The sequence below is a fragment of the Malaclemys terrapin genome, chromosome 1 (assembly GCF_027887155.1).
Source record: "Malaclemys terrapin pileata isolate rMalTer1 chromosome 1, rMalTer1.hap1, whole genome shotgun sequence".
NCBI classification, from domain to species: Eukaryota; Metazoa; Chordata; order Testudines; family Emydidae; genus Malaclemys; species Malaclemys terrapin.
Genome location: NC_071505.1, coordinates 102528507 through 102551924, shown reverse-complemented (window position 1 = coordinate 102551924; position 23418 = coordinate 102528507). Strand labels below are relative to the sequence as shown.

The following is a 23418-nucleotide window of genomic DNA, read 5'->3' as shown; positions in this document are numbered from 1 at the left end:
GAACCCTGAGCCCCTCCCCCAGGGGCTGTAGGGACACGGTTCCAGCTGCTTCCTGGAACGGAGCAGCGCGGAGCCGGGGGCCAAGGCAGGCAGGGAATCTGCCCTGGCCCCAGTGAGTGCCACTGCCACCCTGCAGCCGCTCTAGGTAAGCGGCACCAGGCTGGAGCTCACACCCTGAATCCCTCCTGCACCCCCAACTCCCTGCCCTGAGCCCCCTGCCACATCCCGTACCCCTCCTGCACCCCAACTCCCTGCCCTGAGCCCCCTGCCGCATCCCACACCCCAACTCCCTGCCCTGAGCCACCTGCTGCACCCCAACCCCCTGCCGCACCCCTCTTGTATCCCACACACCAACTCCCTGTCCTGAGCACCCTGCACACCTCCTGCACCTCAACTCCCTGCCCTCAGCCCCTGCTGCACCCTTTCTGCACCCCCTGGGGGCAGCGTTGGGGTGGGGACTTCAGGGAAGGGATTGGAATGGGGCAGGGAAGGGGTGGGGCCTAATTGGAAGGGGTGGAGTGGGGGCGGGGCCACAGGCAGTGGCGGGGGTGTCAGTGATGCAGCCCTCGGGCCAATGCACTAGTCCTCATGCGGCCCTCGGGGTCATCTGAGTTTGAGACCCCTGAGCTAGACTCTTTACTGACAGTGTGATAATATCTAAAAGCTAACTGGCTGTTACTAAATAACTTAGTGATTGGGTGCTGTTTAGAATATATCTAAGAAAATGAAATAGCAGCATTTTAAAGTATCTCAGTTTAAGTTAAATAACCCATAGTTTTCAGTGTAATAGAAGGGCCCTCATTGTTATTGATGGCACAATAATGCATGCAGTTCTGCCGCCACTGACACTGATTCTGGAAAGAATTGTTTACCCATCCTTTAAACTGCAATTAGGAATGGTGGTCTGATGGCATAAAAAGTGGGAAATGATGAAAACCTGCATATCTCCAAAGAGTAAGGTGAACATTAAAACTTGTATTTTTATTTTTTACCAGGTTCTCTGGTAATTGAAGATAAGGAAACCCCACCACACATGCCCAAGAGCCCTGTGATGGAACCAAATTTACAGCCACAAAGTGGCTTACCTTCAAACCAACTGTCTAAGTTCCCAACACAGATCAGTTTAGCTCAACTACGACTCCAGCACATGCAGCAGCAGGTCATGGCTCAGAGGCAGCAGGCTCAACGCAGGGTAGGTCCAGTGGCTCTACCAAACCCAAGAATTCCAGGTCCCATGCAGCACACTCCTACTTCTCATCAGGTAAACTATCATTGTTCTAGAGAGAACACATGTCTGATTGTACTTGTTCTAACAGAATGATAACAGGGTGACTTCCAGTGACATTTCATTGGCACAGTTTTCTTTAGCACATATAGTTATAAGGAAGCCCATATTATATGTATTTACAGCATTTTTTCAAGATCTCAATGCCCGTATCTCGGGAACTTTCTGATCTCTAAGCATTGTAAAGAACTCTTATTCTTTGAGTGATGGTCCCTGTTGTATTCCGCTATGGATTACGCATCCGCCTGGTGCCAGAGAATTTGAAAGCAGTGTCCATTGGTCTGCACATGCACCCTGGCTCGCCTCGTGCCTCCAAGGGGATAAAGGATGGGGCGGACCAACTGCCTTTCCAGTTCCTTCTCACTGCTGCGTGGTCCGAACGGAACCTTTACGTTTCCACAGCTTCAGTTTAGTTCTACAAAATAAAAATCATCTAGTTTGTAAATAGTGTTAACAGTTCTAATAGTTTTTACTGTTTTAGCATTTAATTAGTCTAAAAACCCCGGGGCACCAGACTATGCCCAGGACTCCAGGCTTCAAACTCTGCTTCCTGCCCGTGATCCTTCTCAGTCAGCGGCAACTACCAGTGCTACCTGTACTGCCTTGGGGCAGCTCACTGCACCTCGCCGCGATGTATCGGCTGATCGTTCCCCAGCCATACCCAAGAAGTATAGGAATTTTATCTCTGCAAATACCTCATGGAGAAGGCCAGAGAAGAAGGACCCAGACTGGGGAACTCCCTCCCATATATAGGCCAGACTCAGCAAGGAGTGCACCTCCTGCCCCAAAGTCTGACTCTGCTTTGGGAGAATCTACCCTCATAGACCGCATGGCGGGATCTTTTCAGGAAGCTAGGAAGCACACTCATAACCATGAGACTGTCTTCCTCTAAGTCTACTTCAAAGAAGTCTGACTTGGCTGTAAACAAGCCCACTAGCTCGGCCCATGAGGACTTAAGATGTACTAAGTCCCAGTGGCACAACAAGAAAGCCCATAAGCATTGGGCTCCATTGGTAGCAGACTGTGTTCCATCAGTACTGTCATCCCTGGCATGTCCCAAAACCTGGGATCCATTGGCACCAACGAATTCTGATCACTGCCAACTTCAGATACCACCCTTCTCACCACTTCCAATGGCCTGGACAAGCAGAACTCCTCTCACACTGGGGAGATATGAATCTGTTGCCACCTCACAGGACATTTTCGCTCTCCCAGATCTGGAATCCCCTCCTCCACCGGGCCCTTCCACTTCCAGGGAGATATTGCCTCTGGGAGAATCAACTGCTGGAAGGAGCTTATCCGTCCCATATGCAGAATACATCTCCCCTCCAGCAGCATCAATGATACCGCCACTGGAACCAGAATCGGCCTTCTCCTTGGGAGATTCTGAACCCTCCGATGAACTGCTTTTCTCTGACCCTCCGTGTCCTCCACCAGCTAAAAGACCCATATTGGTTTGGGCCCAACCTCCGCCTCGTCTAACTCTGAGCTGCTGGTACCTCATGCCATGGGGGCCCCCACGACCACCTGTCTACCCCTCCGACTGGCCGTATTGGGGGGCCTTTGGACAGTATCCATTTGCAGAGTTGATCTGATTTTCTAAGGAGCTATCCCTTGCCTCCCGTCTAAGGAGACACTCCGATCTGCACCTGCATCCATCAGAGGAGGAGGAACATTGTGCTCCAGATCCAGCAGTTCTGCCAGAACCAGCAAGACTGCCATTGCCATCCCTAGACAAAACAGTGACTTCTGTGTCCCCTTCCCCCACCCACCCACAGTGACTTTGGGCAATTCCAGGACTTTCTCTTCAGAGTTCTTGGAGAGCTTCAAATTTCTCTTGAGGAGATCCAAGACTTCAAACTCTTAAACATTCTGCACACTTTTGGGCCCAACAGAATAGCTCTCCCTGTTAAGGAAACCGTACTGGTACACCCCTCTCCCAACGCACTGATGGTCCATGTTGCTTCTGAAAGGAGAACAACATCCCTGGTCTACTCCTGCTGGTCCAGGGCAAACGCCTGTATCTGTTGGGAAGAAAGGTCTCATCATTTATCCTCCAGGTCAAGATAGCCAGTTACCAGGCGCTATTGGCTAAATACAATTTCCTGAACAATGCCAAGTTTGCAGAGTTTACTGACAGCCCCCCACAACAGGACAGAGCACATTTTCAAGCTCTGATAGATGAAGGCAAACTGATAGCCAGGACTGCACTCCAATTTACAGTCGATACCGCTGATGCTTCCTCTAGAGCAGGTGTGACCAACCTGAGCCTGAGAAGGAGCCAGAGTTTACCAATGTACATTGGCAAAGAGACACAGTAATAAGTCAGCAGCCCCCAATCAGCTTCCCTCCCCTCCCCCCCCCCCCGGCTCCCAGCGCCTCCCGCCCCCACCGGCAGCCCCAACAATCAGCGCCTCACGCCCCCCCCCCCCCCAATCCCTCACTTCCTGATCAGCTGTTTTGTGGCATGCAGGAGGCTCTGGGGGGGAGGGCGAGGAGTGGAGAGGGTGCAGGAAGGGGTGGAGTGAGGGCAGGGCCTGTGGCAGAGCTAGAGGTTGAGCAGTGAGCACCCCCGGGCACACTGGAAAGTTGGTGCCTGTAGCTCCAGCCCCGGAATTGGTGCCTATACAAGGAGGAGTATATTAACTTCTGAAGAGCCGCATGTGGCTCCAGAGCCACGGGTTGGCCATCCCTGCTCTAGAGCTATGGCTACTGCCTTTGTCATGCACAGGGAATCATGGTTCTTCTTCGAGAGATGTCCCTGTGGGTGCTCCACTACAGGTGTTGGTGCGTCCCTGCGCCTTCGCCCGGAGATTTTTGCAGCAGTACTCATAGCGGCCACGCATGCTCAGAATCTGCCCCCCCACTGTGACTCTAGGGTAATAGAACGCATGCGTGGCCGGTCTCCTCAGTTCCTTCTCAACCGTCCCCGGCCTGAGACGGAGCTCAGCAGACTCATTAGAGAATCCTTCACTATTGCCTTAATTATCCTTTAGAAACCAGTTTTTTCTGTCAGTTTTCTCTGTTAAAATAGTTAGTTACCCAGTTTATCTTAAAAAAAAAAAAAAAAAAAAAAAAAAAAAAAATTTCCTGTCAGCCGCGGCTATGCCGGGCTCCACCGGTTTCAAGCGCTGTGCTATTTGTAAGGAAGCTATCCCGTCATCGGACGGGCACTCAAAGTGTATAAAATGTTTGGGGGAAGCTCACATTCCCCAAAAATGTGCCCACTGCTGTAAACTCAGTTCCAGGGCACGGAAAGACAGGGAGCTTAAACTCAAACTGCTCCTGCTTCAAAAATCTATCGGGTCAGTTTCAGACCCAGGCATTGAAGCCGGCTCCGCTACCCGACACAGCCCGCCCCCCCCTCAAAAAAGCTCAAGAAGTCTACGAAAAAGGGGCACCTTTCCTCACCGAGCAAGACTATGAGGCATAAAGTTTCTCCAGGCAGATCAACGATCTCTCTGCCTGTGATTCCTCGCCTCAGCAATTTTCACGAGCCAGGCTCCTCCGGAACAGCGCAAAAGCCGCCTGAGGCTTCAGCGCCACCGAGAAGCTCCGGTGCCGAGGCATCAGGCTTCCAGTTGCCTGCCTCAGGGACGGCACCGTTCGGCACCGCGAATGAGACGGTGCCGACATTCTACAGCACACCTCACCCGAGGCAGCCCGACATTTCTCGCCCGGCACCGACCGCGGCACCGACGCCTGCGGGGCATTCTGACACACAGATCACAGCCAGAAGCCCCGATCGCAGGAATGCTCTTGTGCAGCAGCCTCTGTCGGCTCAGCTTTCATCTCCCGCAGGAGCTGCTTTCACTCATTTTACCCAGACAGCTGATCTGCTAGTATCACCTACCTTGCAGTCTCCGCTCATGAATGCATATTCTGTTTCGATGCCTGAGTCAGGATCTGAGCAGTTTTCCTCCAGTGAGGAGGAAGCAGATCCACAGGGAGTTTTTTCCCCATATCATGACTCCCAGCCCCGGACCCAGAGCAATAAGGGCTATGGAAATACTACCTCATCCCACTCTCAGGACCCTGCCCCTTGGGGGATGAACCCCTGGATGGCACCACCTATGCCCTACCCGCCACCATGGCAATACTGGACACCATGGACATCATACCCTCGGGAACACATGCCCCGTGGCCATTCGACCAGGCGCAACACTGATCCAGTGCCGTCTCCTAATGCATATGCTAGTGACACGAGACGCCTGGCAACACAGCCACGTTCCCAGGATAAACCTAGCCCTTCTCCTGCTCCAACAGATCCGGAGTTAGCACCGGAGGAACCATTACTTCCCCTTCCTCCCACTCCCTCTGATGAATATACAAAATTCCAGGACCTCTTTAAGAGAGTTGCTAGTGACCTGAACATTAACTTGGAAGTGGTTCCCGAACAACAGCATGAGCTAACGAACATCCTACAGCCCCCTTCTTCCTCCAGAGTGGCACTTCCAATTAACGCAGCCCTTTTAGATCCCGCTAAGTCCATCTGGCAGACTCCAGCGACAAGCCTACCTACCTGCAAGCAAGCGGACAAGAAGTATTTTATTTCTCCAAAGGACTCTGAATTCCTTTTTACCCACCCAGCACCAAACTCATTGGTAGTGGACGCTGCGAACCAGAGGGCCAGACAACAGTATTCTCGTTCTGCCCCACCTAACAAGGATAGCAAACGACTGGACCTGTTTGGTCGCAAGGTCTATGCATCCTCCACCCTCCAATTTCGCATAGCTAATTATACTGCAGTCCTGGCAAAATACGACCATAAAAACTATAATAAGTTAATGGACTTTATTGATGACATTCCAGAACAAAGAAAACAACAGTTCAGAGCTATAGTTTCTGAGGGCCAAGCCATTTCACGCACCGCTCTCCAAGCAGCCCTCGATGTAGCCAACACAGCGGCAAGATCTACCGCTAAGCGATAGTCATGCGACGGGGCTCATGGCTCTCCTCTTCCTTTTTTCCTCGCGAAGTTCAGAACACAATTGAAGATCTTCCCTTCGACGGTGACAAACTCTTTGCTGCTAACACGAATGAAGTGCTTCATTCAATGAAAGACTCCAGAACAACCCTCCGGTCTTTAGGTCTCCAGACACCTACGGCAAGAAGATGACAATATCGATACCAACCATACCACCGGCCACGTTATCCCGCATTTACACAACCTTCCCATAGACCGCAGGAACAGCAACAGCCACAACGTCCACGACCAAGATTCCAGCGACGTTGCCCAAACTCTACAGGGGCGCCTCAACCCCCATCAGCTAATAGGCAGATTTGAAAACTTGGTCGAGGGTTTAGAAAGCAATGCCCTCACTTCAGCCGGCACACCAATCTTTGGACACCGCCTACGACCTTTTTTCCAACAATGGAGGAAGATTACCTCCGACAAGTGGGTCTTAGAGGTAGTTACAATTGGATACGTCATCCCCTTCCTCTCCTTACCTCCCACCCACCCACCCTCCCCGTCCCTCTTCAGGGACCCTTCTCACGAGCAGCTACTCCTCCAAGAGGTGCAACATCTCCTTCATCTGGGAGCAGTAGAAATCGTGCCAGAGCGACACAGAGGGAAGGGTTTTTACTCCCATTATTTCTTAACGGAGAAGAAAAATGGGGGATGGCGACCAATCCTCGATCTCAGGCGGCTCAACAGATTCATCAAAAAGCAAAAGTTCAAGATGGTGACCCTCAATACCATAATCCCAGCGCTGGAGCAGGGCGACTGGTTTTCTGCCCTCGACCTACAAGATGCCTATTTCCACGTCACTATACATCCGGCCCACAGACGTTTCCTCCGATTTACCCTTGGTTCCACACATTTCCAATACAGGGTACTCCCCTTCGGACTATCTACAGCCCCCCGTGCTTTTTCCAAACTTCTAGCTGTAGTCACTGCTCACCTCAGGAGACAAGGGGTAATAATATTTCCGTACCTCGACGATTGCCTCCTCAAAGCTTCAACATTCGACGAGGCGCTCCGGTTCACACGACTCACAGTCGAGTGCTTTCTTTCTCTCGGCCTACAAATAAACAGAGACAAATCCACATTACGCCCCACCCAGCACCTTCAGTTCATAGGCGCAGACCTCGACTCTCGGACCGGCCTAGCATCGCTCCCACCCGATCGCTACAATTCCATAAAACAACTGACCACAACTATTCGCAACAGCCCTCAGGTAACTGCCCGAGACTGCCTGCAACTACTAGGTCACATGGCCTCGTGCACTTTTGTCGTCCAGAATGCACGCCTACACATGAGGTGCTTCCAAGCGTGGCTGGCAACGGTTTACAAACCGAATATGCATTCTTTAAACAAGACTCTCTCCCTGCCTACTCCAGTCAAAGACTCGCTACGTTGGTGGACCGTCCACTCAACCTTTGTTCTGGAGTCCCGTTTCTTCAACAGGCTCCATCACGCATTCTGACCACCGATGCATCTATGACAGGGTGGGGTGCACATATGTCTCATCACACAGTACAGGGACTATGGTCACCAACCGAGACCTCCCTGCACATAAATGTACTAGAACTTCGAGCCATTCGCAACCCGTGCCGTCACTTCCTGCCACTAATCAAACATCATCACGTACGCATAATGACGGACAACATTGCTTGCATGTTTTACGTAAACAGGCAGGGCGGAGCTCGTTCCCATTCGCTGTGCACAGAGGCTATGAAGCTCTGGAATTGGTGCATTGTGAACAACATCCGGGTATCAGCTGCTTATCTTCCCGGAATCATGAACACCACAGCGGACGAACTGAGCAGACGCTTCCCATGGGACCACGAGTGGGAGATAGACGAGAAAACCATTCACAACGTATTCAGCATCTGGGGTTACCCAACAATAGACCTCTTTGCAACTGCAAAGAACAAGAAATGTCTCAATTTCTGCTCCAGAGCAGGACTGGGCAAACATTCCCTGGGGGACGCATTCATGATCTCATGGCACCGAAACCTATTCTATGCGTTTCCCCCGATACCAGTTCTCAACAGGGTTCTGATAAAAATACGAACGGATCGAGCCAAGGTGATCCTCATTGCCCCATCGTGGCCCAGACAACCATGGTTTCCCTTCCTCACCAGAATGTCAATCCAACCACCAATCTCCCTGCCGCTTATTCCGAACCTTCTATCTCAGCAGCACGGTCGTTTTCTCCACCCCAACCTGTCCATGCTTCACCTCAAGGCCTGGTTCCTACGTGGTTCTCCCAACGCGAATTAGATTGCTCCGAACAAGTTCAGGAGGTGCTCCTACATAGCAGAACGCAAGCTACTCGCAAGACCTATCTTCAAAAGTGGAAACGATTCACACATTGGTGTTCTGCCAAACATCTTTCTCCTACCTCGGTACCTCTTCCGTTTATATTGGACTATCTCTTGGGCCTTAAGCGATCCGGCCTTTCTTTCAGCTCCATCAGGGTCCATTTAGCTGCTATTACGACTTTCCACGACAAAATTGATGATACGTCTGTCTTTGCTCACGCTACTACGAAGCGTTTCCTCAAGGGCCTACAAACCTTATATCCAGACATTAAACAACCGACCACCCCCTGGGACCTTCATCTGGTACTGTCTGCCCTAACTCAGCAACCCTTCGAACCCCTAGCCACGTGCTCCCTTTTACACCTCTCCATGAAAACAGCGTTTCTAGTGGCAATTACTTCTGCCAGACGGGCAGGAGAAATAGCAGCTCTCATGGCTCATCCACCATATACGATATTTTTTAAAGACAAGGTTACCCTCAGATTGCATCCCAAATTTCTTCCAAAGGTTCACTCATCATTCCATATTAATGAACCCATACACCTCCCGACTTTTTTCCCGAAACCACATGCAAACTCCTTTGAAGCCTCAATGCATACACTAGATGTTCGCAGAGCCTTGTCATTCTATTTGGATAGAACCAAACCCTTTAGAACCTCCTCTAGACTTTTTGTCTCTGTTGCAGAGCGCTCCAAGGGCATGCCTATTTCTACCCAGAGACTCTCGAACTGGATCTCCCAGTGTATCCGACTGTGCTATCAGATGAAAGGGGTTGCACCTCCAGATGGCATTAGAACACACTCCACTAGATCTCTGGCTGCCTCCATCGCGTTCTTACGCAAAGTCCCCTTGGCTGACATTTGTAAAGCAGCCACCTGGTCATCTGACCATACTTTTGTTAAACACTATGCCCTTATTCAAGGCCCTTTATCTGACATACGCTTGGGCAGGGCGGTACTCTCGACGGCGTTCCTACCAGATCCGAAGTCCCTACCTCCTTAAGATACACTGCTTTTAAGTCACCTGTAGTGGAGCACCCACAGGGACATCTCTCGAAGAAGAAGAGGAGGTTACTCACCCTGTGCAGTAACTGACGTTCTTCGAGATGAGTGTCCCTGTGGGTGCTCCACTACCCACCCTCCTCCCCTCTACTTCGGAGTTGGGGGGCCTCCGTGGTAGAGAAGGAACTGAGGAGACCGGCCACGCATGCGTTCTATTACCCTAGAGTCACAGCGGGGGGGCAGATTCTGAGCATGCGTGGCCGCTATGAGTACTGCTGCAAAAATCTCCGGGCGAAGGCGCAGGGACGCACCAACACCTGTAGTGGAGCACCCACAGGGACACTCATCTCGAAGAACGTCAGTTACTGCACAGGGTGAGTAACCTCCTCTTCCTATGTGTCGGTTCCCTAGGGAGGTCCAGAATACTATTGAGGACCTCCCCTTTGATGAATCTCACCACTTTAATCAGAAGAGGAACAAGTCTCTCCATACCCTAAAGGATTCCAGGGCTACCCTCCACTTGCTGAAGATATACGCACCTGCCCTTAAGAAGAAGTTTCACTGCCCATTGGTTAAATCTAGACACATGGCTCAGCAGTTTTTCCTTCAGAAGGCCTATGAACCACCGCGGAGGAGACAGAGGTTTCAAAAGTCCTGCTTCCCTACACTCTCTGCAACAACCTTGGCATCTCAGTCTCAGCCACTGCCTTAACGTTATTTTTGATGGGCGCTCGAGAGCCATGAAACACACTCTTTTTCAACACCTGGAGTGTGATAACAGACAAATGGGTGCTAAATGTCATCCATTCTGGCTATCCAATTGAGTTTGCATCCCTACCTCCTCCAAAACCCTCACCACCCTTTAGGGGACCACTCTCACGCGAGTATTCTCAAGAGGCAACCTTGTTACTGCAGCAAGGAGCAATAGCACATGTCCCTCCTCAATACCAAGGAGGAGGGTTTTATTTGTCCTACTTCCTGATACCAAAAAGAAGGGCAGTTGGAAACCAATTCTCGACCTCCACCATCTCAACCACTTCATTTATAAACTCAGATTTTGCATGGTCACATTGGCAGCAATAGGTCCATCTTTAGAAAATGGCATATAGTTCACAGCTCTCAATATGAAGGATGCCTACTTTCACATAGATATTCATCCTGCCCACAGACGCTTTCTCAGATTCATGGTGGATTCTAACCATTTTCAGTATAGAGCACTCCCATTCAGAATAGTGATCGCTCCCAGAGTCTTCATCAAGATATTCTCCATAGTAGCAGCCCACATCAGATGTTGTGGTCTCATTGTATTCCCCTACCTCGATGACTGGCTCCTTGCTGCCAAGTCCTGCCAGGAAGCCTATGCATCAACTTCCCTGATGCTACACATCCTCTCCTCGCTGGGAATCAATGTAAACACCGAAAAATCTGTTCTCATTCCCATGCAATCTCTGAACTTCATCAGGGCAACCTTAACTTCTATCACAACAAGAACATACCTGCTCAAGGACAGGTTACAGACCATGAACAAGTAATCCTTAAGTACCAGTCAAGACATATCTGTCTCTTGTAGGTGTACATGGCCATCTGACCTAGGTCCCCACCCTTCGCTAGACCACCTTTGTTGGCTTCAAACATGGCTGCAGTTGATATACTCCCCAAGCCGCCATTCCACGAACCTCATGGTGACAGCTCCAGCCCAAGGTAGTGTCTTCCCTGCTATGGTGGACAAATCCTCATCAGGTATGCATGGTCATCCCCTTTCTCCCTTCCTCTGCGGACAGGACCGTTATTACAGATGCATCCCTATTAGGTTGGGAGAGCCACATGAACAGTGACACAGCACAAGGTGCTTGGATATCTCAAGAGTCCAGAATGCATGTCAATATCCTGGAGTTGCAAGCAGTCTTGAAGGCATGAGTCTCCTTTGTTCCCTTCATCCGTATTCACTTTGTCCGTATGTCAAATAACGTTACGACTGTCTTCTATGTCAACAAACAGGGAGGAGCAAGACCAGTCTCCCTGTGCGCAGAAGTGGTCAGCCCTTGGAACTGGAGTATCGGCAATCAAATCACCCTATTGGAAGCCTACCTTCTGGGGAAGCAAAATTTACTTGCAGATTCCCTCAGCAGACATTTCATCGTCCACCACAAGCAGGAGCTCCACCACTTGGTTCTGCACAATATTTTCCCTCTATGTGGAACCCCAACCAGGGATCTGTTCACCTCTGAAACAAACAGGAAATGCACTACATATTGCTTCCGAGGAGCCCTGGGTTGCCACTCCTAGGGTGGCGATCTGCTTCTTCCCTGGTTGGACCAGTACAGCTATATCTTCCCTCCGCTACCGTTCCTGCTACGAGTTCTGCGCAAAATCCAGGAGAAGAGTGGACGGGTCATCCTGATTGTCCGCTTCTGGCCCAGACCGTTCTGATTTCCCAACCTCCTACATATCATCCCAACCACCACTCGTCCTCCCAATGTTCCCCAAGCTCCTGACCCAGTGGCAGGGCAAGAACAAGCATTTTGATCCACATCCACCTCCCGTGAGTCCTCAGTATTTGGACGGGCATCATCCCTAGAATGTTCATGCCTCACAACCGTATGAATCATCCTCTCTAATAGTAGACAGAAGTCTACTAGAAAATGCTACCTAGCTAAATGGAAGCACTTATTTTCTTGAGTACACAAAAGAGGCATCCTCCCAGAGACTACTCTCTCCTAGTCATCTTGGACTGTATTCCATCTTTGAAAACATCAGATGTCTGTCAGCTCCTTGCGAATTCATTTAGCAACGTTCAGCACATACCAACCACCTTCGCAGGGCTACTTGGTCCCATCTATTCAGAAACCTACTCCCCAGTGAGACCTAAACCTCGTTCTCTCTGTACTCACGAGGCTCCACTTTGAGCCTTTAGCTACTTGCTCCATGTCCCTTCTTTCCATAAAGGTTGCTTTCCTTCTAGCCATCACCTCAGCGAGTAGGGTTGATGAACTTGGAGTGGTGATGACAGATCCTCCATACACAAATTCCATAAGGATAAGGTTTATTTGTGTATATACCCCAAATACCCTGTGAAGTAGCGTAGGAATTTAAGCTTAACCAATCCATTCAGTTACCTGTGATCTTCCCAAAACTGCATGCTTCCACAGAGGAATAAAGACTCCACTCCCTCAGTGTTTGGTGAGCCTTGGATTTTTACCTACAGAGAACAAAACCAATCAATTATTCCCCAAGACTGTTTGTTTGTCGCTATAGAAAAAAGAATCAGAGGGCATGTCCTCTCCACCCAGAGAATCTCCAAATAGATTTCTGGCTGCATTCTACTCTCAGCTTTCTAACCTTGTTCCACCAGAGCATAAGCAGCAACCATGGCATCTCTTCAAGAGGGACCCTTCCTAAACATCTATAAAGCAACCACATGGAGCTCGGTTCACACACTTGCAAGACAGCATGGACTGATGCAGGACTCTTCTGCTGATACCTCCCTTTGGGATGGTGGTACACTGCTCAGCCCTACCGTCTACATCCTCAAACCCTCCTCCTGCTTAGGTACTGCTTGTCAATCACCTACAGTGGAATGCAATAGGCACCATCACTCCAAGAAGAGGAGGTGGTTACTTATCTAGCTGGAGGTTCTTTTGGATGCATGGTCCTTACCTGTATTCCACTATACGTCGTCCTTCCCCCTCTGCTTCGGAACTTATCTGATTCGTGATAGAGAAGGAGCTGGAGAGGCGATCGGTCTGCCCCACCCTTCATCCCCTCGGTCAGAGGCACAAAGTGAGCCAGGGCGCATGTGCAGACCAATGGACACTGCTTTCAAATTCTCCAGCTCCAGGCACATGGTGTCCAGGCGTAACCCACAGTGGAATACAGAAGAGCCGCCAGTTAGAGGTAAGTAACGTCCTCTTTTCATATCCTTACACAATTTTCCCCAGTGATTAGTTCGGGTAGAATAATTAATTGTAACCTGTTATATCTTACTCTTAATTGTCAAGGTGCATCAGTGCTGAGATCTGATTTCATCTTGCATTTGAGTGAATGATTCAGTACTATATTTGTCATGTATTTTAAAAGTTAAAATGGGAGGTTGAGGAAAGTTTTTTCTGGAGTGTTTGGTGTCAGTCCTCAGACAGCTAACTGAGGGGATTGTCTGTCTCTTCCAGCAGCCACCTCCACGCTTGATTAACTTTCAGAATCACAATCCCAACTCTAATGGATCAATTCTTCCTGCTCAACAAATGAGGGGTCCCCAGAACCAGAATGTACCAAGACTAACAATAAAGCCCAACCCATTGCAGATGGCGTTCTTGGCACAGCAAGCTATTAAACAGGTAAACTTTTTCCACTCACCCACCCAAAAATAAAAATTGAATACTATGTATATTCGTTTTATAACTTACATTCCTTACTTTTCCAGGGTAGATTTACAGTGAATAGATTACTGTCTAGTCCAGTGATTCTCAACCCATTTACCATTGTGGGCTGCAGATGCAGCTCTCTCTATTATGTGGGCCGCATCTACACAATATGTAGAGTCTCTGGGCCATACAGCTGTGTGTTGATTGGGCTGCAAGTGGCCCGCAAGTTGAGAACCACTGGTCTAGTCCATGACAAGATACCTGATGATTTTGAAATGAGTTAATTGTCAAGTCCAGTCCATTCCAACTACTTTGACTAGTGGAAGAGTTAGACTTTGTCTACACAACATGTTACTTCGGTATAACTTATGTCATCGGGGTGTAAATAAACCATACCTCTGAGCGATATAAGTTGTACTGACATAAGCACTGGTGTAGACAGTACTATCTCTCTCGTTGGTATCGCCACCGCCACTAGCAGAGGCAGGAGTTACTAAGCCAATGGGAGAGTTCTCTCCCGTCGGCTTAGGGCAGCAGTGGGCAACCTGTGGCCTGTAGGGTAATCCACTGGTGGGCCACGAGACAGTTTGTTTACATTGATTGTCTGCAGGCACGGCTGCCCGCAGCTCCCAGTGTGTGTGGTTCGCCGTTTCCGGCCAATGGGAGCTGCACGAAGCAGTGTGGGCCCCAGGGATGTGCTGGCTGCTGCTTCCTGCAGCTCCCATTTGGCTGGGAACAACTAACTGCGGCCATTGGGGGCTGCGGGCAGCTGTGCCTGCGGACGATCAATGTAAACAAACTGTCTCGTGGCTCGACAGCAGATTACCCTGATGGGTCGCAGGTTGCCCACCACTGGCTTAGAGCATCTTCACCACAAGCACTACAGCAGCGCAGCTGCATCAGTGCAGCTGTGCCATAGTAAGTGCTGTAGTGTAGATGTCGCTTGAGTGAATTATGGTTTAAATGTTTGCTTTAATTTATTGCTATGTTTATTTTGTATCTATCACTGACTTCTGGGCGGCCTTCAAAACTTAACACAAACACACATTCTGTTCACAGCAGTCCATGAACAAATAGAGTAGAAAACCACGCCCTCTAATTTCCCTCCTGGGTACTGCACCAGTAAACAGGCAAAAGCCTGATTAAAAAGCTGGAGCTGCCACTAGGCTCTGGAGCTACCTGGACTCTTACAGATGAAGAGAGGAAAGAAATTCCACAATTGTGGACCTTCTGCTGCAAGTGATCAATCCCCAGCTGATCAGCAGTTATGTGGGGATAAGAGTGAATACTTCAGATACTTTCTAGCTGCTCAGTGAGGCAAATACCAATGAACCAACGACGATTTAAGGTTTGTTGTACGCTTAAAAAGAGCAGAGTATCTTGCCACCATAGGAAGGAATGAAACACTGGTCTGTGACCTAAGAAATGGAATAATAGTGCCATGGCTATCACAGTCACGTGAGTTGAATCAAAGAGAAGATTGATTGCTTTACAAGTCCTTTTAAATCATTTTTTAAAAAAAACCCATCCCAACTTCGTTCCACTGTCCATTTAAATAACAGTACCTAGTTTACAGTACTAAAAATACAGGAACAGCTTTTCACATTGAGCCCATTGTCGATAGTGCATTTATTCCACTAAAACTATTCTGTTCTCCACAGGAAATAAATTACATTTTAAGATTTTTAAAAATCTCATACATTTGTCCTACCTCTTATTTCTCTTTTTTTTCCCATTTCTAGTGAGTCACGATTTTAGACTACAAAGCAAATATGAATTTCAGTTCTAATTTCAACTCATTTTGCTTTTGTGTTGCCGCTTGCTTGGTTCAAACATATTAGGGTCAGATTATGTAATAGATGTCTTCTACCGTGCAAAAGAACAATGATGAATTCTGGTTGTGTTTTGTTTTGTTTTTTTGTTTTTGTTTTAGTGGCAGATAAGCAGTGGACAAGCTTCAGCTGCCCCGTCAACTGCAAGCAGCACCACATCCACCCCTTCCAGTCCCACTGTTACTAGTGCTGCAGGGTATGATGGGAAGACATTTGGTCCACCCATGATAGATCTGAGTTCTCCAGTGGGTAGTTCTTATACCCTACCGTCTCTTCCTGATGTAAGAGTAACACAAGCAATGGTTTACAGATTTTATTTTAAAGTGAATTTACTGTTTTGCAAATGGTGATCAATGGAAAGGTCTTTGACACTGAAATTCTTTACCTACCTACCAAACTGGTACAATACAGAAAGCAACAGTTCAGGTTTTCCTTCATGCTCCTACACTGTTCTGGAGACACTGCCTTTCAGGGATTTAGGACTGGCAGGAAGAGTAAGAATGAAGAATGCAATTTTACTCTTCTTATGTAGACACCTACTAGCCTTCATCTGTCTTCTTCTTCAGTTGCTGCTAATGAAAAATGAGTTTCCTCAGCTTTGGTCATCAATACCCATGACATGTAATAGTATATGCTATAAATCTAGGGTCTCAGTACTATATTACTGAGGTTTCTGTATAATTGAAAGTCTGTCCCATGTAGATATTAATGTACAGTGCTAGGCTGAAGTAATTTTTCTTCATCAGCACATTCAGTATTTTTTTTCCTATGGGTGGGAATGGGGGTTAGGAGCTCATCTCCCACAATTTTTGTGTGGTAGGAGGGGAAGGAGTGTCATAATCTTGCTGTATTTTATCTAATAGACTTTGAACTGGAATACAGCAAGAGTCTCTTTGGATTACTACATCTTTATCGGAGGGCCAAATAGAGATTTTGAGCTGTAAGCGATCTACTTCATTGTGTCAAAAATAAGAAAAGTGCACTTAAACAGCTCTCAACAGTTTATGAATAACTGAAATTTCATGATTTATAGTAGTAATTTGCTATTCATCCCTGTTTCTTCCTCCTGTCTCCTGGTCCTTGTGAGTTGCTCTCAAATCTTGGATAACCTTTTTATCTTTTATTTTTTTTAATTGAAAACATTGGCAGAGGCATTGTGATAACACAATGTAATGAACTGGATACCCCATCATTTAAAATTGTTTTAAGATACTTAGTTAACACACACAAAATACATCACACTGCAATCATAAACATATAATTGGAATCCGTGACAAGTACTTTACTATTGTTCTGCATGCATGTTTCACTTGTGTATCACTGACTACATGCTATTAGATACCTCACTATATTAGTAGTGTTTAAGAACAATATAATGTACTTTTCTGAACACTTCACAGTAGTCACAGGATCACACTAATGTATAGTAACTGTCAAAGGTCAGTGCAGCTGCTACAGATGAATTTGCAAGGTGCAGCTTGCCATGTGAATGCTTTAGAAAAGTATGATCCTAAAGTGATTTGTATTTTCTAGCCATGCTTATTTAGAGTATTAGTGTTTCAAAGGCCATTTCTCTAATCCTGCAGCATGTGTGACAATTTCAGTGGGCTGGGATGATAAATTGAGACTGGTTTTCCTCTAAAACAGGTATCTCATTGTTCTGACCTTGTGTCATGGCTGAAAAGACATAACCAATTAGCTGACACTTTCTACTTTTCTACTGAATATGCATGTCCTCTGGCCGGGATGTACTCCGCACATGTGGAACATGTTGGGTTGCTTATTGGGTGATTCTTTGAATTGTATATATTTGCATGTTGCTCATTTATTTCATTTAAATAAAAAAGAACATGTTGAAAATGGGTGTGGAAGTGCAAACTAAGATAAAGTCTGATAAGGTGGCTATATTGATCATGTTATTTTTGTCTTAACAATAACCTCCTTTCTTTCATCTTTTAGATTGAGTGTACGGGAAACATTACACTGGATAACATTGTAAGGAAAGATGGTATTGTGGAGCAGAGCCAGCCAAAACCCGCTTCAAACAGAACCGTCCAGTCACCAAATTCATCAGTGCCATCTCCAGGTCTCTTGGGTATGGTGATTAACCTGATTTAAATGGTGTAGTGGGGAATCTAGCACTTTACTCCCTGATCTCAGAGTTCCCATTTATCAACGTAATGTATTATAATCTAGCGTATTACACCATACTCACAAGTTCAAGGCAAGGGAGAAGGCTGACATTGATCAAATGGGAGATGAGGGCCTGACTAAGAGTTTTAGCATTGGGGTCAGAGATAAAAAGATCAGATCTAGTCTGACCTCCTGTATATCACCGGCCACCATGATCACTCAACCCTCGCACACTAAACCCAACAACTGAAATTATACCAAAGTATTACAGCCCACAAGCAACGACACTATTAAGTGCCACAAGGAGAGAATAGGAGGGACCGAAGTACATCAGTACCCCAAGCCCCCCATAATGACAGGGAACAGATATACCCAGATAATTTTTGTCAGTGACCTCTACCCATACACTGCAGAGGAAGGCAAACCCCTCACCCTTCCACAGTCACTGCCAATTTGATTGAGAAGAAAATTCCCTCTCAACCCCACATATGGAGATTAGTTAGACCCTGAGTATGTGAGCCACAAGATTTAGATAGCTGTGATGCGAAGCTCTAGACAGAGAATGGAGTCAAAGTTGATAACCAAGTTACAAGCCTGAGTGATAGGTATAATGGTGATGAAGTCTGCTGTGACAGAGAGAGTTAAGAAGCATGGAGGGCTTATAAGGGAAGACAAAATTTGGTTTGGGCTAAGTTTTGCTTTTGTTGATGGCAAGGGAACCAGAAAAGTCAGAGCAGTGAACTAATGAAGAATTGGGTGGAGAGAGAGAGATTTCGTAGTCAGCTGTACAGAGAAAATAGTTGCAGCATACAAATAGATGAGGTTACATAGGGAAAAGATGTAGAGAGGGAAAATAAAAGTGGGCCATTAGTGGCCTGGAAACTAATGGAGGGAAAAAGAAAGTAGTTCAGCCATTGAAAGGCTGAATGAATGACCACAGAGGTAGGAAAATTAAGACAGTACGGAATTGTGAAAACAACGGGAAGGCAACATTTTAAGAAGATGGAGTATGATCAGCTATTTGAAATGGCTGAAAAGTTGAGGAGGATGAGGATGGAGTAGAAACACCAAGGTTTGACCATGAAGAGGTAATTAAAGACAATTTAAGTTAAAGCAATTACAGTAGAGTGGGGAAACTGGAAACCTGTGTTGTGGTGGTGGGGAGGGTTAAGATCCAAGTCAGGGAGAGGGACATGAGGTGGTAGTTGTACAAGGTAGGATCTAGGATGAGGAATATCCTAGTGTTATATTGTGCGGTAAAGGTACCTAATGGTACTGTGAGGTTAAGGAGAAAGGTGAGGAAATTGCAGGAGGGGAGAATAAGTTTGTAATGGAAGAAGCTCTTGCCTCTGGGACTTTCTTCGGGGTGCTCATGAGTGGAGGAAGAGGAAATTGGGGTTAGTGGAATGGATTTTACTGAGAGAGACAGGTGAAGGAGTCCAGTATGATGGAGAGAATTGAGTTGAGCCACTGATAGCTGAGTCCTACAGCAGAGTGGTCTAGGTATGCTGAAGTCATGGATGTTGGATTGGAGGTCAGAGGTATAAGAGCAGAGGACAGATGGAAGATGCTGAAGAAGATGAGGTTGTGGTTAGAGAGGGAACTCTGCTATTGTGAGATCAGATGGAGAAGTGTTTAGTTGTGGGTTGAAAGAACACAAATACATTGCAGAAGCTGTGAACATCACAAAATGTCAGACTTTCTGCAGTTACTCCTTTCCTAGTTCCAGTAGCTAAAGTTATTTTAGCACTTTATAAATTCCTGTATTACAGCTATGTATTTGCTTGTTGTGAAGCATATCTTTCCAATGAACATACCTATAGCAGTGAAATCATTCTTTTTTCCACTTAGCGGGTGGTGATTTTTCCATCTGTCAGTAAGTGCATACTCACTCTCTCTCTCTAAATTTCATTATTTTGCCTTCTCTAATACTTTTTAAATAAAAAGAGTGAACAAATACTCTGGATTGGAAATGTGCAGGATAAGATGCCTCCTTCTTTTCTAGCCTTGGGTTAAATGAGTAAAGAATGACCAAAGTCACAGTAGGGGAGAGGAAGAAACCTATTCTGGTCTGTTTTACAAATAGAATGTGTAGGGTGGTCTGAACAATCCATATCAAGAGATCAAAATGAATACTTACACACACATCTCTGTTCTTCTCTGTAAGAAAATTTAAATGCAAGATTTCTTGTATGAACAAACCTGGTTGTGTTTCTCTCCCCCCCCACCCCCCCAATTTTCTGCTTTTTAGGACAAGTAACTATGACCAGTGTCCACCCTCCAATTCGCTCACCCAGTGCCTCCAGTGTTGGAAGCAGAGGCAGGTAAGCAGACCAGTTGGAAAAAAAACATAGCTTCAATCTCAAAGGACACTATATGTATGCGACTGCAGTTGACAGAACCTTTCACCAGTAATCTGTGTCGAGGTTTGCCATGTCACTTCCTCTGAGAGACCATTTCTGATGGCTTTATTGGAATACTCTTCATGTCTAATTTATTAATGGCACATTAAAGACTTGTAATGTGTTAAACTTACGGTAGCTGTGAGATTGACGCCTTGATCAAATGTTTTGATAACCGTGTACTGTAAATAATGATGTAAAGTTCATGACAGTTATACAACTGTTGTTGTTTTTTTTTTTTTTTTTAAATTCTGGACCAGAAAATCCTCACTGAACCATAAGTAACTTCAGATTTGAAGAATCAGCTTACAGAGAGGATTTATAAATAAGAAGCTTTAACCATAATACAGTCAGTTAAGTGAGTACTAGATATTTTGAGACTACAAAAATAAAGAAATGATTAGGGCGATTAATCGCAGTTAACTTACGTGATTAACTAAAAAAAATTAATTATTGCAGTTTAATTGCACGGTTAAACAATAGAATACCAGTTGAAATGTATTAAATATTTTGGATGTTTTTCTACATTTTTCATACATATTGTATTCTGTGTTGTAATTGAAATCAAATTGTATATAATTTTTATTACAGATATTTGCACTGTAAAAATTATAAACCAAAGAAATAGTATTTTTCAATTCACCTCATACAAGTACTATAGTGTAATCTTTGTCTTGAAAGTGCAACTTACAAATGTAGATTTTTTGTTTGTTTACCTAACTGCACTTAAAAACAAAACAGTGTAAAACTTCAGAGCCTACAAATCCACTCAGTCCTACTTCTTGTTCTGCCAATCGCCAAGACAAACAAGTTTGTTTAAATTTACAGGAGATAATGTTGCCTTCTTCTTACTTACAGTGTCACCAAAAAGTGAGAACAGACATTTGCATGGCACTTTTGTAGCTGGCATTGCAAGGTATTTACATGCCAGATATACTAAACATTCGTATGCCCCTTTGTGCTTCGGCCACCATTCCAGAAGACATGCTTCCATGCTTGTGACGCTTGTTTAAAAAAAAAATAAAATAAAATAAAAAAAAATTGCATTAATTAAATTTGTGACTGAACTTCCTGGGGGAGAATTGTATGTCCCCTGCTCTGTTTTACCTGCATTCTGCCATATATTTCATGTTATAGCAGTCTCAGATGATGACCCAGCACCTTGTTCATTGTAAGAACACTTTCAATGCAGATTTAACAAAACGTAAAGAAGGTACCAATGTGAGATTTCGAAAGACGGCTACAGCACTCAGCCCAAGGTTTAAGAATCTGAAGTGCCTTCCAAAATCTGAGATGAGGTATGGAATATGCTTTTAAAAAGTTTTAAAAGAGCGATACTCCAATGAGGAAACTACACTATCTGAACCACCAAAAAAGAAAATCAATCTTCTGCTGGTTGCATCTTGACTCAGATAATGAAAATGAACATGTATCGGTTTGCACTGCTTTGGATTGTTATCGAGCAGAAACTGTCATCAGCATGGACGCATGTCCCCTGTAATGCTGGTTGGAGCATGAAGGACATATGAATCTTTAGCGCATCTGGCATGTAAATATCTTGTCGTGCCGGCTACAACAGTGCCATGGGAATGCCTGTTCTCACTTTCAGGTGACATTGTAAACAAGAAGCAGGCAGCATTATCTCCTGCAAATATAAACAAACTTGTTTGTCTGAGTGATTGGCTGAACAAGAAGTAGGACTGAGTGGACTTGCAGGCGCTAAAATTTTACATTGTTTTATTTTTGAATGCAGTTTTTTTTGTACATAATTCTACATTTGTAAATTCAACTTTCATGATAGAGATTGCACTACAATACTTGTATTGGGTGAATTGAAAAATACTATTTCTTGTTTTTTTACAGTGAAAATACTTGTAATAAATAAAGTGAGCACTGTACACTTTGTATTCTGTGTTGTAATTGAAATCAATATATTTAAAAATGTAGAAAACATACAAAAATATTTAAATAAATGGTATTCTATTGTTTAACAGTGTGATTAATCGTAATTATTTTTTTAATTGCTTGACAGCCCTAGAAATGATGGAATATTCATGAACAAATAGTTAAACAATGCTGTCTGAAGAGCAGGTCTGTTAATGTGTTCCAATAAATCAGGACATAAAATTAATATAGAGTTAAGTTTTCATGTTGAGAAAAAGCAGAGAATGTGTTCGTGCTACTGGAAGTGGAAATTCAGATACTTTTAACAGAATATTTCTTGTTCTTTTATTTATATAGTAAAAGTCATGAAGGTGCTGTATCTTCTTATGATGTCCAAGTTAAAAGTTTTATTTATACATAAATTTTGAAATACATTAGATGTCTGCAAAATCTATTCACACAAATGATTGTCCCTGTAGGAGCTCCACGTGATGTGCATGCCCCCGTACACGCTTAACCATAGACTTTTCTGTTAGCAGTATCTGCAGGTCTGTGCCTTTATAGTATGCTTCTACATATTAGGGTATGAGGGCATGTAGGAAGGAGCAGACCTGCACCACTCCAATACCTTCTCAGTTGCCCATAGCTCAACACGGAGTTATGTAGTGTCTGCTATCTAGCTGAGGCAGTTGCTTCTTTATAATCTTTTTTTAATCTTTTCTTAGTAGCTTATTTAAGTTTTTAGTTCTTAGCAGGGTTTGTGCTTCTATTGTGTCCCTCTCCTTCCTGTGCCGCACCCGTCCTTTTTTCTTCAAGGTCAGATCCTTCCTTTTTTCCTCAGGCCTTCTTGACCATGGCTTGCTTAGCAGGTTATGCCAGAAGGCCCTAGGATTCACGCCTTGCTAGACCTGCCACAGGTCCTTCCCCCTCAGTGATGGAAATGCTAGCTGCCTCCACTCCCTTGCAGAAGCCCAGAACCTGTCCAAATGCAGGATTCAAGAGCAGATCTTGTAAACTGAGGGAAGACGGTTTAAAACTGCTCCTCATGGAGCGTTCCCTTAGACTTGTGGGATCCAACTTCCCATTTTGTACATCAGATTCAGCCACACAGAGTACTCCAGAGACTTCATCTGCTCTGGCTCTGAATTCCAGAAACCAGGGACTGCATTTGGTCTCTCAGAAGACTGCCAAACATAAGAGACCCCACTCCCCGATAGACTAAGAGGAGAGAGAAAAGTCTTCACTTGG

At 45.8% G+C, this 23418-nt stretch overlaps 1 protein-coding gene and 1 long non-coding RNA gene across 2 annotated transcripts in view; one reads left to right on the top strand and one right to left on the bottom strand.

Moving 5' to 3' along the window:
- TRIM24 (tripartite motif containing 24) overlaps positions 1–23418 on the top strand; it is a 153297-nt gene that overhangs the window by 108249 nt on the left and 21630 nt on the right. Inside the window, exons 9-13 of the mRNA XM_054033664.1 lie at positions 996–1261; positions 13725–13892; positions 15853–16032; positions 17711–17846; positions 20136–20208. Coding sequence (XP_053889639.1) covers positions 996–1261; positions 13725–13892; positions 15853–16032; positions 17711–17846; positions 20136–20208 — 823 coding nt within the window. The remainder of the gene's footprint in view (positions 1–995; positions 1262–13724; positions 13893–15852; positions 16033–17710; positions 17847–20135; positions 20209–23418) is intronic.
- Positions 6066–7382, bottom strand: LOC128840111 (uncharacterized). The gene is made up of 2 exons (XR_008445604.1): positions 7225–7382; positions 6066–6387 (listed from the first exon to the last, which is right to left on the bottom strand). It is a non-coding gene; the product is annotated as an uncharacterized LOC128840111 (long non-coding RNA).